The sequence below is a fragment of the Oncorhynchus gorbuscha genome, linkage group LG10 (genome assembly GCF_021184085.1).
Source record: "Oncorhynchus gorbuscha isolate QuinsamMale2020 ecotype Even-year linkage group LG10, OgorEven_v1.0, whole genome shotgun sequence".
Taxonomy (NCBI): domain Eukaryota; kingdom Metazoa; phylum Chordata; class Actinopteri; order Salmoniformes; family Salmonidae; genus Oncorhynchus; species Oncorhynchus gorbuscha.
The window spans coordinates 55,968,780-55,985,499 of NC_060182.1; the positions used below are offsets into that span (position 1 = coordinate 55,968,780).

At 42.7% G+C, this 16,720-nt stretch overlaps 1 protein-coding gene across 4 annotated transcripts in view; it reads right to left on the reverse strand.

Moving 5' to 3' along the window:
- cnksr1 (connector enhancer of kinase suppressor of Ras 1) overlaps nucleotides 1-16,720 on the reverse strand; it is an 88,372-nt gene that overhangs the window by 58,758 nt on the left and 12,894 nt on the right. For all 4 annotated transcript variants that reach the window (XM_046366424.1, XM_046366421.1, XM_046366422.1 and 1 more), the window contains exons 3-4: nucleotides 8,274-8,476; nucleotides 8,049-8,133 (exon numbers count right to left, since the gene is read on the reverse strand). In XM_046366424.1, the coding sequence (XP_046222380.1) occupies nucleotides 8,049-8,133; nucleotides 8,274-8,476 (288 nt within the window). The remainder of the gene's footprint in view (nucleotides 1-8,048; nucleotides 8,134-8,273; nucleotides 8,477-16,720) is intronic.

Genomic DNA, 16,720 nt, shown 5'->3' on the forward strand with positions numbered 1-16,720 from the left:
CTGCACACTCTTGGCATTCTCTCCACCAGCTTCACCTGGAATGTTTCCAACAAGCTTGAAAGAGTTCCCAAATATGCTGGGCACTTGTTGGCTGCTTTTCCTTCACTCCACGGTCCAACTCATCCCAAACCATCTCAATTGGGTTGAGGTCAGGTGATTGTGGAGGCAAGGTCTTAAGATTTGTATTTATTTTTGTATGTTTTTATTTAACCTTTAACTAGGCAAGTCAGTTAAGAACAAATTCTTATTTACAATGACAGCCTAGGAACAGTGGGTTAACTGCCTTGTTCAGGGGTAGAACAACAGATTTTTTACCTTGTCAGCTCAGGGGTTTGATCTAGTAACCTTTCAGTTACTGGCCCAACGCTCTAACCATTAGGCTACCTGCCGCCCCAAAATGTAGCACTCCATCACTCTCCTTCTTGGTCAAATAGCCCTTACACAGCCTGGAGGTGTGGTGGGTCTTTGTCCTGTTGAAAAACAAATTATAGTCCCATTAAGCACAAACCAGATGGGATGGCGTATAGCTGCAGAATACTGTGGTTGCCATGCTGATTAAGTGTGCCTTCAATTCTAAATAAATCAAATAAATTTGCTGTCAGCAGCAAAGCACCCCCACTCTGCGTCTCACAAATACACAGCGGTAGGAACCAAAAATCTCAAATATGGACTCATCAGACCAAAGGACAGATTTCCACTGGTTTAATGTCCATTGCTTGTGTTTCTTGGCCCAAGCAAGTCTCTTCTTCGTATTGGTGTCCTTTAGTGGTTTCTTTGCAGTAATTCGATCAAAAAGGCCCGATACACACAGTCTCCTCTGAACAGTTGATGTTGAGATGTTACTCTGTGAAGCATTTAGTTGGGCTGCAATCTGAGGTGCAGTTAACTCTAATGAACTTATCCTCTGCACAAGAGGTAACTCTGGGTCTTCCTTTCCTGTGGCGGTCCTCATGAGAGACAGTTTCATCATAGCGCTTGAAGGTTTTTGCGACTGCATTTGAGACTTTCAAAGTTCTAGAAATGTTCCGTATTGACTGACCTTCATGTCTTAAAGTAATGATGGACTGTCATTTCCCTTTGCTTATTTGAGCTGTTATTGCCATAATATGGACTTGGCCTTTTGCCAAATAGGGCCATCTTCTGTATACCACCTGTATACCACCCCTAATCTTATCACAACACAACTGATTGGCTCAAACACATTAAGGGAAGAAATTCCACAAGGCACACCTGTTAATTGAAATGCATTCCAGGTGACCACCTCATGTAGCTGGTTGAGAGAATGCCAAGAGTGTGCAAAGCAGTCATCAAGGCAAATGGTGGCCACTTTCAAGAACCTCAAATATAAAATGTATTTTGATTTGTTTAACACTTTTTTGGTTACTACATGATTCCATATATGTTATTTCATAGTTTTGATGTCTTCACTATTACTCTACAATGGAAAACATTTGAAAAAATAAAGAAAAACCCTTGAATGAGTAGGCGTGTCCAAACTTTTGATTGGTACTGTACATATGAGATGAGTAAAGCAGCATGTAAAGATTATTAGAGTGACTCGTTAATGTGTTGGGTTACTGTTAAAGTGGCCAGGGATTCCATGTCTATGTATATAGTGCAGCAGCCTCTAAGGTGCAGGGTTGAGTAGTCGGGTGGTAGCCGGCTAGTGATGGCAATTTAACAGTCTGAAGGCCTTGAGAAAAACAGCTTCTATCAGTCTCTCAGTCCCAGCTTTGAAGCACATATGCTGACCTCACCTTCAAGATGATAGTAGGGTGAACGGGCCGTGGCTCGGTTGGTTGATGTCCTTGATGATTATTTTGTCCTTCCTGTGACATTGGGTGCTGTAGGTGTCCTGGAGGGCAGGCAGTTTGCCCCCGGTGATATGTTGGGCAGACCGTACCACCCTACGGAGAGCCCTGCGGTTGCGGGCAGAGCAGTTCCCATACCAGGCGGTGATACAGCCCAACAGGATGCTCTCAATTGTCCATCTGTAAAAGTTTGAGGGTCTTAGGGGCCAAGCCGAATTTCTTCAGCCTCCTGGGGTTGAAGAGGTGCTATTGCACCACACGGTCTGTGTGGATGGACCATTTCAGATGGTCAGTGATGATTACGCTGAGGAACTTGAAGCTTTCCACCTTCTCTACTGTGGCCCCGTCGGTGTGGATAGAGGCATGCTCCCTCTGCTGTTTCCTGAAGTCCACAATCAGCGCCTTCATTTTGTTGACATTAAGGGAGTGGTTTTTTCCTGGCACCATTCCGCCAGGGCCCTCACCTCTTCCCTATAGGCTGTCTCGTCGTTGTTGGTAATCAGGCCTACTACTGTTGCGACATCTGCAAACTTCATGATTGAGTTGGAGGCGTGCGTTGACACACAGTATTGGTGAACATGGAGTACAGGAGGGGGCTGAGCATGCACCCTTGTGGGACCCAGTGTTGAGAATCAGAGAAGTGGTGTTGTTTCCTACCTTTACCAACTGGGGGGGGCGGTCTGTCAGGAAGTCAGACCCAGAGCTCAATGATGAACAGCATTCTGACGTAGTTATTCCTCTTGTCCAGATGGGCTAGGGAAGTGTGCAGTGTTATGGCAATTGCATTGTCTGTTAACCTATTGGGGCGGTAAGCAAATTGAAGTGGGTCTAGGGTGACAGGTAAGGTGGAGGTGATATGATCCTTCACTAGCCTCTCAAAGCACTTCATGATGACAGAAGAGAGTGCTTCGGGGCAATAGTCATTTAGTTTAGTTCCTTTTGCCTTTTTTTGTACAGGAACAATGGTGGCCATCTTGAAGCATGTGGGGACAGCAGACTGGGATAGGAGAGATTGAATATGTCCATAAACACACCAGCCAGCTGGTCTGCGCATGCTTCTGAGGACGCGGCTAGGGATGACGTCTGGGCCAGCAGCCTTGCGAGGGTTAACATGTTTAAATGTCTTACTCACGTCAGCCACGGAGGAGAGCCCACAGTCCTATTCGATCGGGTTCAAGACAGCGCTCCGGCTGGGCCACTCAAGGACATTCAGAGACTTGTCCCGAAGCCAATCCTGAGTTGTCTTGGCTGTATGGGTTATTGTCGTGTTGGAAGGTGAACCTTCAACCCAATCTGAAGTCCTGAGCACTCTGGAGCAGGATCTCTCTGTATTTTGCTACGTTCATCTTTCCCTTGATCCTGACTAGTCTCGCAGGCTCTGCGGCTGAACAACATCCCCACAGCATGATGCTGCCACCACGCTTCACTGTAGGGATGGTGCCTGGTTTCCTACAGACGTGCCGCTTGGCATTCTGGCCGAAAAGTTCAATCTTGGTTTCATCAGACCAGAGAATCTGGTTTCTCATGGTCTGAGATTCCTTTAGGTGCCTCTTTGGAAAACTCTAAGCGGGCTGTCATGTGCTTTTTACTGAGCCATGGCTTCAGTCTGGCCACTCTACCATAAAGGCCTGATTGGTGGAGTGCTACAGAGATGATTGTCCTTCTGGATGGTTCTCCCATCTCCACAGAGGAACTCTAGACACCTCCCTGACCAAGGCCCTTCTCCCCAGATTGCCAGGCAGCCAGCTCTAGGAAGAGTCTTGGTGGTCACAAACTTCTTCCATTTAAGAAATGATGGAGGCCACTGTGTTCTTGGGGACCTTCAATGCTGCAGACATTTTTTGGGCCTCGACACAATCCTGTCTCGGAGCTCTACGGACAATTCCTTTGACTTCACGGCTTGGTTTTTGCTCTGACATGCACCGTCAACTACGGGACCTTACATAGACAGGTGTGTGTGCCTTTCCAAACCATATCCAATCAATTGAATTTCCCACAGGTGGACTACAATCAAGTTGTGGAAACAAAGGATGATCAATGGAAAAAGGATGCACTTGAGCTTAATTCCGAGGGTCTGAATAATTATGTAATTAAGGTATCCGTTTAAAATGTCTAGAAACCTGTTCACTGTCATTGTGACAGTGTAGATTGACAAATACATTTTTAGAATAAGGCCGGAATACTTTCCGAATGCACTGTAGTGTGTCAACCAGACCACTAACCAGACCTCCCTGATGTCGAGGGGTTGGGTTGAATGCAGAAGACACATTTCAGTTGAATGCAGTTGTGCAACTGACTAAGGTATCCCCATTTCCCCGTAGTAAGAAGCTCCACGCTGCATAACATCGTAGAGAAGCCATACTCAATGTTCTAAACTACAGTAGCCTATATACTGTCACACTTCTGTATTACTACCATCAGGCCGTTGGAAACGTAGATGTAAACACTAACGGCTTTGCATTATGTTCGCCATCTCCTTCTCACTTACCTCAATACGACTCCTTCAAGCAACTTGATTCTCTCCCTCTCTCGCTCTCTGTCTCTCTCGGACTTTGCTTGCTGTTGCTCTAACCGATTCCAGTCCGATCTTGTCCTGTACTCTCCAGTCCTACAGAGTTAAGAGTACCGATTGAGCCTATCCACTAGATTCCTACAGAGCCACTAGTCAGTGGAGCACTATAGGATCACAGCAGCTTACTCCTGGCCCAACAAAATCCTTCAGGGCACCAAGGAAAATAAACCCTGTGAGTGGGGAGGGAGGGAGGCGGGTGGACACGTACTTACAGAGAGAGCGGGAGCACACACACGAGCACAAACATAAAACACACACAAAGACACATGAATGCACCACACATCCATAAATACATTTCATACATGCCGGAAATGAAAGAGAGTCCTTTATTTTCTATGAGGACCCTGAGAGACATGGTTTGCGTCCCAAATGGCACCCCTATTCTCTACATAGCAAGGAAACAAGGATGGCCCATAGGGCTCTGGTCAAACGTAGTGCATTATATAGGAATTGGGTGTCTTTTGGGACGATCTGTCTGGCCCTTGTTCTTGATACAGATTAACCAATTCTCTAGAAACAAGCAAAGTAATAATCATTGAAAGCGTCAGTCTCAAACAAGGACACATTAGATTTGACATTTGTGTTTGTTGCCAAGGGCTAACTTTGTTGTACGCAGAGGAGGGGGATGGGGTTTGTGTGAGCGTGTATTCTGCCGACCTTACTAGAGCTATCGGCTTGATAAATGTTGGCTTGAGAGATGGACAGAGGACCAACCCACCTGTCTGGATGTCCTACGTTATTTTTATTGAGTGTAATAGAAATTCCTTATAAACTTCAGACATGCTGTACGCTTATTTATTTTTTTCCAACGACAAAACCGCTGTACAAAACCTGCTGTGAAGGACATTTTTATTTTATTTTTTATTTTACCTTTATTTAACCAGGCATGTCAGTTAAGAACACATTCTTATTTTCAATGACGGCCTGGGAACAGTGGGTTAACTGCCTGTTCAGGGGCAGAACGACAGATTTGTACCTTGTCAAGCTCGGGGGTTTGAACTCGCAACCTTCCGGTTACTAGTCCAACGCTCTAACCACTAGGCTACGCTGCCGCCCCAACATCCCTCGGTCCTTTCTGTCTTAACTCTCAGCTACCTTGCCTTGAGACTCAAGTGATTGCACTTGCAAAGCTGCCTTCCGCAAGCACCCGAGTCTTGGATCCCGACCCCTTAATATCCAGCATCTCTCAATGATACACATATTCCTACCTATGATAGAGGCCTATGACTATAGGTCCTCTGTCGCTAAGTTGGTAGAGTATGGCTCTTGCAACACCAGCATAGTGGGTTTGATTCCCGTTACCACTGGTACCTAGAATGTATGCATGCGTGTACAGTAAGTCGCTTTGGATATAAGCGTTTTCTAAAATGGCCTATATGTTTATTATTTAGGGGAGAGTGGGGTAAGTTTAAAAGTAAATAAAAAATTACATTTAGCGTCACCCCGTCATGGGAAATATAGTATTCTTTCTAACAATGTGTACATATATTTGAGCAGGTTGTGTATCCCTGGAAATAATCAGAATTCACGTAAACATTTTTAAAACCATAGCTTGTCCAACAAAAGCAGTCTCTTGGCACAACTTACTCCAGGTATGGGGTAATGAGAGCCGTGGGACAGGGCGAGTTAAGCTGCCCGACACATTTCTATACGGAATTAAAATATTCCCAGTCACTTTTAAAACCATGTCTACGTGTAATAAACCATCTTTATTTCCCCAAACACAATTCAACACAAATCGCTTTTTTTTGTCCGAATCATTTAAAGCATCTTTTAACAAAGGCTTAACACCTAACCAACACTTTGTACTTTTAAAATTAAATTATGCATTTTGTGTATGGTTTCCTAGAAACAAGGATGGCTCAACCCCTAAAACACACAATAGAAGCGGGCAGTGGTTGCTCACTGGGTCCAAAAAAACAGGAACCAACCAAACAATGACCAGTAACTTCAGCGTAAAACAATCCACCGTCAAAACAACCTGGCGTAATGACAAAGTCTGACAAAGTTTCACGCACTAATTACTTTTAAGTCTCATGTTTGGACAGACTTCATACAAAAACCAACAAGCCAGCATTCGGCTGGACAAAATACCCTTAGAAAGCATCAACATCCCTCAAGGGCCTTCATTGTTCTAATGCAGACCCCATCACACACTCACTTCCCACCTTCCTTCCCTTCTGAGGGGTAGTGGGTTCTTACCATAGAAATAGTGCGAGTAGACTGCCGATTGTATTTCTATGCTGCTCGACTCAGAGAAAGTCAGTCATATTCATGACTTGCTTCAACAACGTGCTATTATTACCGTTGGAGCACAGTGAGTGTTTTAAAGAGCTTTGTATTGATTTGTGAAGAAGAGGTCAAGTCTATTATCACGTCTCTTATGTTTTATGCGAACAACTAAAAGGAGGACCACAAAAAAAGCGAGAGAGCAAACAAAAAGGCAAAGCAATTTTCTACAAGAAAACAAAAAAAATGATGGAAGACTGTCTAAATTGACACAAACTGTGAGCACCACAAACAAGCAGACGAACCAGTTAGCTACTGCAATAAAGAAAGAAAGAAACAAAAACAGCTACAGAGGAGCAATTACCTACCTTGGCTGGAGACAATCCAGAGTTGCAAAATAGGGCTATAAGTAAGAGCACTAAATATAATACCTTGGGGTCCTCTTTCTCTCCCTCGGTCTGTCTATCTATCGGTGTCTCACGACTACACTGCAGGCCACAGCAGGTGAACTACAGGGAATTACACAAGTGGAGTTTCAGTAAACCTTTCCATCAGCTCTCTCTCCTCTGTCCCTGCTTCTCACTCCCTCCCCCGGTCGCCAACTCTCTCTCCTCCCCCAGGCACTATCTACGGAAAGATCCAGGGCCGTCTTTCTCACGAGTCACAAGTAACCAGTTTAACACATTCATCCACCTTCCCCACTCGTACAACATTTCCCCATCACAAAAATAACAAACACGGAATATCAACAACAGCAAGAGACTCCTTCGACGGTCAACCCGTGCTTCTTCAAGGTGCCTGAACCTAAACTATTCCAAGTATGCTGGAGATAAAGAATGCATGCATGGTCGGTGCTTATACAAGAGTTCCACAATAGCAGAGGAGTGAGATTACTGTTGTCGTGCCGTGTTCGGTGGCTGATTAAACTAGCAAACCAAACAAACACAGTGGTGGTTCCTCTTTGGAAGTTGGCTGCATGCGTTTCAACCCACAAGCAGCTGGCCGGCCCAGTGTACACTTCCTCTAAAACCCCCAAAATGTCTGGTTTGTATTGTTTGGTAAAACTTGAAGGTTTAGGCCACTCATTCAACGTGTCATTTTTCAAAATATTGTTTATAAGGCCTAGTTAGCATACTCCTACCTATTAGGTAAAGGACATTAATCAAATTGGTATAAAGCAGTAAGTGCCTACACTAAGAAAACATGAACAGCCATGCCTGAAAGACTGCAAAATTACTAGTTAAATAGTTGATCAAATAGTTACCCGGACTATCTGCACGGACGCTTTCGGGCACTAACGTTGTCTCATCATGTGCGGCTGCTACAGTTTAATATCTGTAGCGAAATGAAAACAACTATTTCTTATTTCATAAAAACAAGTGTTTCTCCTGGTTTCTGTCCGTTTTGTTTGATACCTATTGGAGCAGTAGACGTACCTTGTGTACTGTGGTCCCCAGCTCTTTACAGTGGGTGATGATGTTCCTACTGGTCGTGTAAGCACTCAGCTGGGCAAACTGGTACCTGGACACAGACAGTGAGCACAAGACAATGAAGATGTGTCTCTTTAATGTCTATCGTTTCCGACTAATTGATGTTTTTACCAATCGGATCAGCTCTTTTGTCAATAATTGGCCAAATATAAAACAGTTTTTTTTATGTACCTGTTGAGCAGAGAGAAGAGGCCCTTGGCGGAGGTGATGAGCTCCAGCACCACCTGCAGCACGCTGGCCGGCAGCCTGGTGGCAGTCTGCCCGTCGTAGGGGTTCACCCTCCTGCGGACCTGGATGCCCATGGTCAGGGAGTGGACCACAATGCGCAGCTTCTCTGTCAGGCAGCGCAGGCTCTCTCCACCCATACCGTACGTCTGGGGAGGGAGACCGGGAGGGGAAAACAGTGGGAGGCTGTTGAGAGTGAGACAACCAGGGGCCAAGTTTGCTGGGAGTTCACATGTACACGCATTGCACACAAGCACAAGTCACACACACAGTCACTCCACTTGAAAAGTAGGCCTAGTACAGTAGGTCTTAGTGCATCTGTTATCATAAAGCCATGATGCACAATGACATCTAAGAGAGAGTGCTTGTCTACACAAATGATCACATGTAAACTCAACCTACAATAGCATTAATAACATGGCAAACATACACACAGCTGGTACACGCCACTTCCAAAAGATTGCACAGCTGCCAAAATTTTACACTGCTTCCAGAACATTTTTCACTGTGTATAAACTACTTCATCAAGATCCACAGAGGCCCAACTGAAACCACAAAAGCCAAAAATACGATCTGGGAAAGAAGAATAGATGGTCAGATGGAGTCATACTGTTGGCCTCATACTGTTGACCTCTAAGTGGTTGAGTGGTTGTTTTGTCAGAAAATAGAAAGTGAAATATAATTTGAAAGCTACAGTCAAAGTTTGGGGTGAAATCAAACTGAAATCTTACTGCTGTCAATGGAATAACAATCACCCCCACACACCATTAAAGCCATGAATCATGAGTTAGTCATTTTCATAGCTCATACAATGTAGGTCAAGTCAACAAAAGTGCAAATATCTACACGGAGTGTACAAAACATTAGTAACATTTCTAAAATCATAATTCCACTTTGACATTATTGGGTATTACGTGTAAGCCAGTGACACAAAATGTCACTTGAATCAATCTTAAACTCAGGCTGTAACACAACAAAATGTTGTGGTAACAAGTTACATTTCAACCACTCCACACATGTCTTGTTAACAAACTATAGTTTTGGCAAGTGGGTTAGGACATCTACTTTGTGCATGGCACAAGTCATTTTCCCAACAATTGTTTACAGACAGATTATTTCACTTATAATTAACTGTATCACAATTCCAGTTGGTCAGAGGTTTACATACACTAGGTTGATTGTGCCTTTAAACAGCTTGGAAAATTCCATAATATTATGTCATGGCTGTAGAAGCTTCTGAAAGGCTAATTGACATCATTTGAGTCAATTGGAGGTGTACCTCTGGATGTATTTCAAGGCTTACCTTCAAACCCAGTGCCTCTTTGCTTGACATTATGGGGAAATCAGAAAAGAATATCAGCCAAAATCTCAGAAAAAAAAAAGAACTCCCACAAGTCTGGTTCATCTTTGGGAGCAATTTCCAAACGCCTGACGGTACCACGTTCATCTGTACAAACAATAGTACAAAAGTATAAACACCATGGGACCACGCAGCCGTCATACCACTCAGGAAGGAGACACGTTCTGTCTCCTAGAGATTAACGTACTTTGGTGCGAAAAGTGCAAATCAATCCCAGAACAATAGCAAATGGCCTTGTGAAGATGCTGGAGGTAACAGGTACAAAAGTATCTATAACCACAGTAAAACGAGTCCTATATCGACATAACCTTAAAGGCCGCTCAACAAGGAAGAAGCCACTGCTCCAAAACCGCCATAAAAAAGCCAGACTACGGTTTGCATCTGCACATGGGGACAAAGATCATACTTTTTGGAGAAATGTCCTCTGGTCTCATGAAACAAAAATAGAACTGTTTGGCCAGAATGACCATCGTAATTTTGGAGGGAAAAGGGGGAGGCTTGCAAGCCGAAGACACCATCCCAACCATGAAGCATGGGGGTGGCAGCATCATGTTGTGGGGGTACTTTGCTGCAGGAGAGACTGGTGCACTTCACAAAATAGATGGCATCATGAGGGTGGACAATTATATGGATATATTGAAGCAACATCTCAAGACATCAGTCAGGAAGTTAAAGCTTGGTTGCAAATGGGTCTTCCAAATGGACAATGACCCCAAGCATACTTCCAAAGTTGTGGCAAAATGGCTTAAGGACAACAAAGTCAAGGTATTGGAGTGGCCATCACAAAGCCCTGACCTCAATCCTATAGAACATTTGTGGGCAGAACTGAAATAGCGTGTGCGAGTTAGGAGGCCTACAAACCTGACTCAGTTACACCAGCTCTGTCAGGAGGAATGGGCCAAAATTCACCCAACTTATTGTGGGAAGCTTGTGGAAGGCCACCCGAAACATATGACCAAAGTTAAACAATTTAAAAGGCAATGCTACCAAATACTAATTGAGTGTATGTAAACTTCTGACCCACTGGGAATGTGATGAAAGAAATAAAAGCTGAAATAAATCACTTTACTTTTATTTCACATTCTTAAAGTAAAGTGGTGATCCTAACTGACCTAAAACAGTGAATTGTTACTAGGATTAAATGTCAAGAATTGTGAAAAACTGAGATTAAATGTATTTGGCGAAGGTGTATGTAAACTTCTTACTTCAACTGTATGCATGTGCACACACACAGTGCAGTCGGAAAGTACTCAGACCCCATCATTTCTACCGCATTATGTAACATTACAGCCTGATTTTTAGATGGATTAAATTACCCTAAATGTTCCCCTTCCAACAGGACAATGACCCAAAGCACACAGCCAAGACAACGCAGGAGTGGCTTCGGGACAAGTCTCTGAATGTCCTTGAGTGGCCCAGCCAGAGCCCGGACTTGAACTCAATCGAACATCTCTGGAGAGACCTGAAAATAGCTGTGAAGCAACACTCCCCATCCAACCTGACAGAGCTTGAGAGGATCTGCAGAGAAGAATGGGAGAAACTCTCCAAATACAGGTGTGCTAAGCATGTAGCTTCAAACCGAAGAAGACTTGAAGCTCTAATCGCTGCCAAAAGGTGCTTCAACAAAGTACTGAGTAAAGGGTGTGAACATTTCTGTAAATGTGATATTCCAGTTAATATTTTAGAAATTTGCACAAATTTATAAAAAAAATGTTTTTGCTTTGTCACTATGGGATATTGTGTGTAGATTGATGATGTATTTTTTTTTTAAATCAAAATTACAATAACGCTGTAACGTAACAAAATGTGGAAAAAGTAAAGTGGTCTGAATACTTTCCGAATTCAATGTATGCACAGTACCAGTCAAGTTCAGACACCTACTCATGCAAGGGTTTTTCTTTATAATGTAGAATAGTGACAGCATCAAAACTATGTTAAAAAAAAGAACATTTAAAAACATAAACTGGCGCACACCCAGAATACTAGTTTGTGTGGAGGTGCTGAATAAACCATCAAAATGAAGAAAGTCACACACTCCATATATAATCTCCCAGCAATTTAATGGGTATTCACCAATGTTTCTGCATCACTGTGTCTTCCTCAGGGTAATGTCATGAATACGTGAACCAGGTTATGTAGACACACAATTAGTGTAACCAATGACAGTGGTGACGGGTGTGTCATAATGATTAAGTTCATTAAAATTAATTAGTGAAACTGTAAAATATATATATATATATATATATGGCATATTACATATTACATATATTATACTATTGCTATCATATAGAAACTTAATGGAATACTGTACATCATATTAGCGTCAACATACATTATTGATTCATTCAATTTCACAATTTCGTATTTCATTTTTTTACATGTAATCTTTTGTTTCAACCTTAAAGTATAATAAGAATCATCAAGAGCGGGAACATATTAGGTTTACGCTAATAAGCTGTAAAAAAATATGTTTTTACATTTTATGAAAAGAGGGAAAAAAGTGCTCATAAGAAGGGCCTGAGGATCAAAGTCAATATTCAGACCAATAGGGGTCAATGTTTTTCGATAGGATATCCAGTAAGCCTGTCTTTGTAGTAGTAGGATCTCAAAGTTACCTCCTCTCCTTGGTAGAGTAACATGCTCAATACCTGTGTATTTGAGGGAGGAGATGGGATGGTTAGCTTCAACAAAGTGAGCTGCTACTGGATAGTCCATGTTCTTACACCTGATTGAGCTGCAGTGTTCAGCTATGTATTTATACAACGGCCTTTTCGTTTGTCCTACATGGGCTTTTCCACATGAACAGGTGACGAGATAGATTACTCCATTGGCCTTGCATGAGATGAAATAACACATATGGAATCATGTAGTAAACAAAAAAGTGTTAACCTGTTGAGTGTAGGGGGCAGTATTTTGAAGTTTGGATGAAAAACGTACCCAAATTAAACGGTCTATTTCTCAGGCCCAGAATCTCGAATGTGCATATAATTGTCAGATTAGGATAGAAAACTCTACAGTTTCAAAATTCAAAATATTGTGAGTACAACAGAACTGATATTGCAGGCGAAAACCTGAGGAAAATCAAACCAGGAAGTGGCCTCTATTTTGAAAGCTCCATGTTCTATAGCCTGCCTTCGCTCCTTTTAAAGGGATATCAACCAGATTCCTTTCCTATGGCTTCCCCATGGTGTGAACAGACTTTAGACAGTTTTAGGCTTTTATTTTGAAAATGAGCAAGAAAGATCACATCGTGTCATTGTATGGCTGGGTGCCAGCAGCGTTTTGTATGCACAACAGCTTGGAGAAGCCATTTTCTCTCCCTCTCCCTCTCTCTCCTATTGAAGAAGCTACATTCCCGGTTGATATATTATCGATTATATATTGTAAAAACAACCTGAGGATTGATTATAAAAAACGTTTGAAATGTTTCTATGAAGATTACGGCTACTATTTGGAATTTTTGTCTGCGATGTCGTGACCGCTCGAGCCTGTGGATTTCTGAACAAAACGCGCCAACTAAATGGAGGTATTTTGGATATAAAAATCATCTTTATGGAACAGAAAGACCATTTATTGTGTAACTGGGAGTCTCGTGAGTGCAATCATCCGAAGATCAAACGTAAGCGATTTAATTGATTGCTTTTCTGACTTTTGTGACCAATCTACTTGGCTGCTAGCTGTTTGTAATATTTTGTCTACTGAGAGAGATGTCCTTACATAGACGCTTGGTGTGCTTTCGCTGAAAAGCTTTACTGAAATCTGACATGCCAGGTGGATTAACAACAAGCTAAGCTGTGTTTTGCTATATTACTATATTATTATATTATTTGCTATATTGCACTTGATTTCATGAACATTTGATATTTTTAGGCATTTAATTTGAATTTGTGGCTCTGCAATTCAGCGGTGGTTGACGAAAATGATCCCGCTAACGGGATGGGTGCATCAAGAAGTTCTCTCAACCAGCTCCATGAGGTCGTCACCTGGAATGCTTTTCAATGAACAAGTGTGTCTTGTTAAAAGTTAAGAAGGAAAGATATTTCACAAATGCATGGGTTTGAGCCAATCAGTTGTGTTGTGACAGGGTAGGGGAGGTATACAGAAGATAGCCCTATTTGGTAAAAGACAGAGTCTATTATGGCAAGAACAGCTCAAATAAGGAAAGAGAAATGACAGTCCATCATTACTTTAAGACATGTAGGTCAGTCAATACGGAAAATAATAAGAACTTTGAACGTTTCTTCAAGTGCAGTCGCAAAAACCTTCAAGCGCTATGTTGAAACTGGCTCTCATGAGGACCGCCATAGGAAAGGAAGACCCAGAGTTACCTCTGGTGCAGAGGATAAGTTCATTAGAGTTAACTGCAGCCCAAATAAATGCTTCACAGAGTAACATCAACTGTTCAGAGGAGACTGTGTGAGTCAGGCCTTCATGCTCAAATTGCTGCAAAGAAACCACTACTAAAAGGACACCAATAAGAAAAAGAGACTTGCTTGGGCCAAGAAACACAAGCAATGGACAATAGACCGGTGGAATTCTGTCCTTTGGTCTGACGAGTCCAAAATTGAGATTTTTGGTTCCACCTGCCTGACCAAGGCCCTTCTTCCCCGATTGCTCAGTATGGCCGGGCGGCCAGCTCTAGGAAGAGTCTTAGCGGTTCAAAACTTCCTCCATTTAAGAATGATGGAGACCACTGTGTTCTTGGGGAAAGTCCCCACTGCTGCAGAAATATTTTGGTACCCTTCCCCAGATCTGTGCCTCGTCACAATCCTGTCTCAGAGCTCTACGGGCAATTCATTCAACCTCCTGGCTTGGTTTTTGCTCTGACATGCACTGTCAACTGTGGTACCTTATACAGACAGGCGGGTGCCTTTCCAAATCATGTCCAATCAATTTAATTTACCACAGGTGGACTCCCAAGGTGTAGAAACTTCTCAAGGATGATCAATGGAAACAAGATACACCTGAGCTCAATTTCGAGTCTCATAGCCAAGGGTATGAATACATGCAAATACGTTTAAAAAAATATATATTACATTTGCAAATAATTCAAACCTGTTTTTGCTTTGTAATTATGGGGTACTGTGTAGATTATTTATTTAATCCATTTTAGAATAAGGCTGTAACGAAACAAAATAATGGTAAAAGGGAAGGGGTCTGACTACTTTCCGAATGCACTGCACGCACACACGCACTGTTCTGAGGGCAAAAGGGGGTGCAACTCAATATTAGGAAGGTGTCCCTAATGTTTTGTACACACAATGTAGTATGCATGGAAAGGGTACACCCTGATGGTAATTGTAAAGCAAAGCATTTCCTTCTCCATCCACATCGTTTACAATGGGAAAAGCAAATGGGAAAATAAGTTACGTATCCTCACCTGTCTTATTAAAACATTTAAACAATCCATAACTCGAAAGCCCTGATTGCTAAGGTCATTTGAAGATTTCAGCCTTGAAAATGACCGTTGCAATAGATACATGTTTGGGAGAGGCGTGTGAGAGAGACCGATTAAGTTAATGAATAACGGTTTTGGTGGCAATCACCTTTGAAATCAGTATTATTTTGCACATTATCAAAAACAAAGTACCAGGGTAACTGAATTTATGATAGCTGTAAGCTACCGGTATCTTTTAGCTTTACAGTGTTCTACACACAGTAATGAACAGTTTCAACACTTCTCCATGGCTTGCCGCATTAGTGTGTTAAACCTCTGTGCAGCATGAGCGAGGAGCTACCATGATGTGGAGAGCAAGAAAGCGCACGCACGCACACACACACACACACACTACATGTTAACATAGTAGCCGTTGATCTCAATAGGAGTCCTTTGTAGTTCATAAAAATGTACCTCCATTAGGCTAACCATAAGCCATAACAGTATTACAGTAAATACCTGCCAAGAGCTGGTCAGACCTTACCCAGTCACTACATGCTGGGTCCATTTATTCAGACCACAGGAAAGACCAGGGTCTGTATTCATAATGAGGAAGAATGCTGAACTGGGATGAGTTTGGCCTTTGAGAGAATAATGAATAGCATCACAACGACAGAGGAGACATGATGCTAGAAAAGCACTCTTATTCGGAGATGCTTGATTACATACAGCCCCTGGGCCTGTGAATCTAGAGTGCTGATCTAGGATCAGTTTTGCCTTTTAGTTAATAATGTACATAATAATAAGGTTACAGGGGGAGGGGGACTTGATCCTAGATCAGCACTCCTTCTCGGAGACCACTTCATTAACACATGAAGGCCAGAAACCCATTTCTGCTTAGCCCCCAGGTGACATCGGTGGTTACGCCACTCAAACCCACAGGCCCTGGCACCGTCTGTCAATTAATCCACCCAGGGGAAACAAAAGCATGCTGGAGCTTGGAAGTGGTGCAACACACTGTTTACATTAGTGTCCTGAGAGTGACTCCCCGGAAAGTATTCGGGAAAGAAAAAGCGAGAAATGGAGAGAGGAAGGAGACAGAATGCCAAATTCATTATATCAACATTTGAGGAGCAAGAGAATGAAGAGCATCTTAAAAAGAGAGAGAAGAGGAGGAAGTGAAGGTTTGCCAATGACAACAAACTTTCCCCATAATTTGCATGAGAAGTATGAAGCGGTAGCTTCTTTTGTGTTCGGGGGAATAATCGCCTTTGATGGCAGGTGAAGCGTGTCTACACAAACACACAACAAGCTCTCACAGTCTCACGTCAGAATTAGACGTTCATCCATGTTTCTCAAACATCACATTTCGAAATTGTTCAAAACTTCATGTGTCAAAGTATTGAAGGTTAAGTTCAGGCATTCATTCTGAATGGTTAAGGTAGGGCTTGGGATAGGCTTAAAACAAAAATATAAAAAACAACTTTCCATCACTGGATTCGAACATCGAACCTTTGGCACCAGAGGCAGATGCTTACGCCCATCCTCCATTCCCATACACAACACCATAGCAAAACCGAAAACCTACTTGAAGGGAGCAGCGCTTACTGTTGCCCCTAGTGGCCAGCTTCCAACATCCTCAGACATGAACCGACA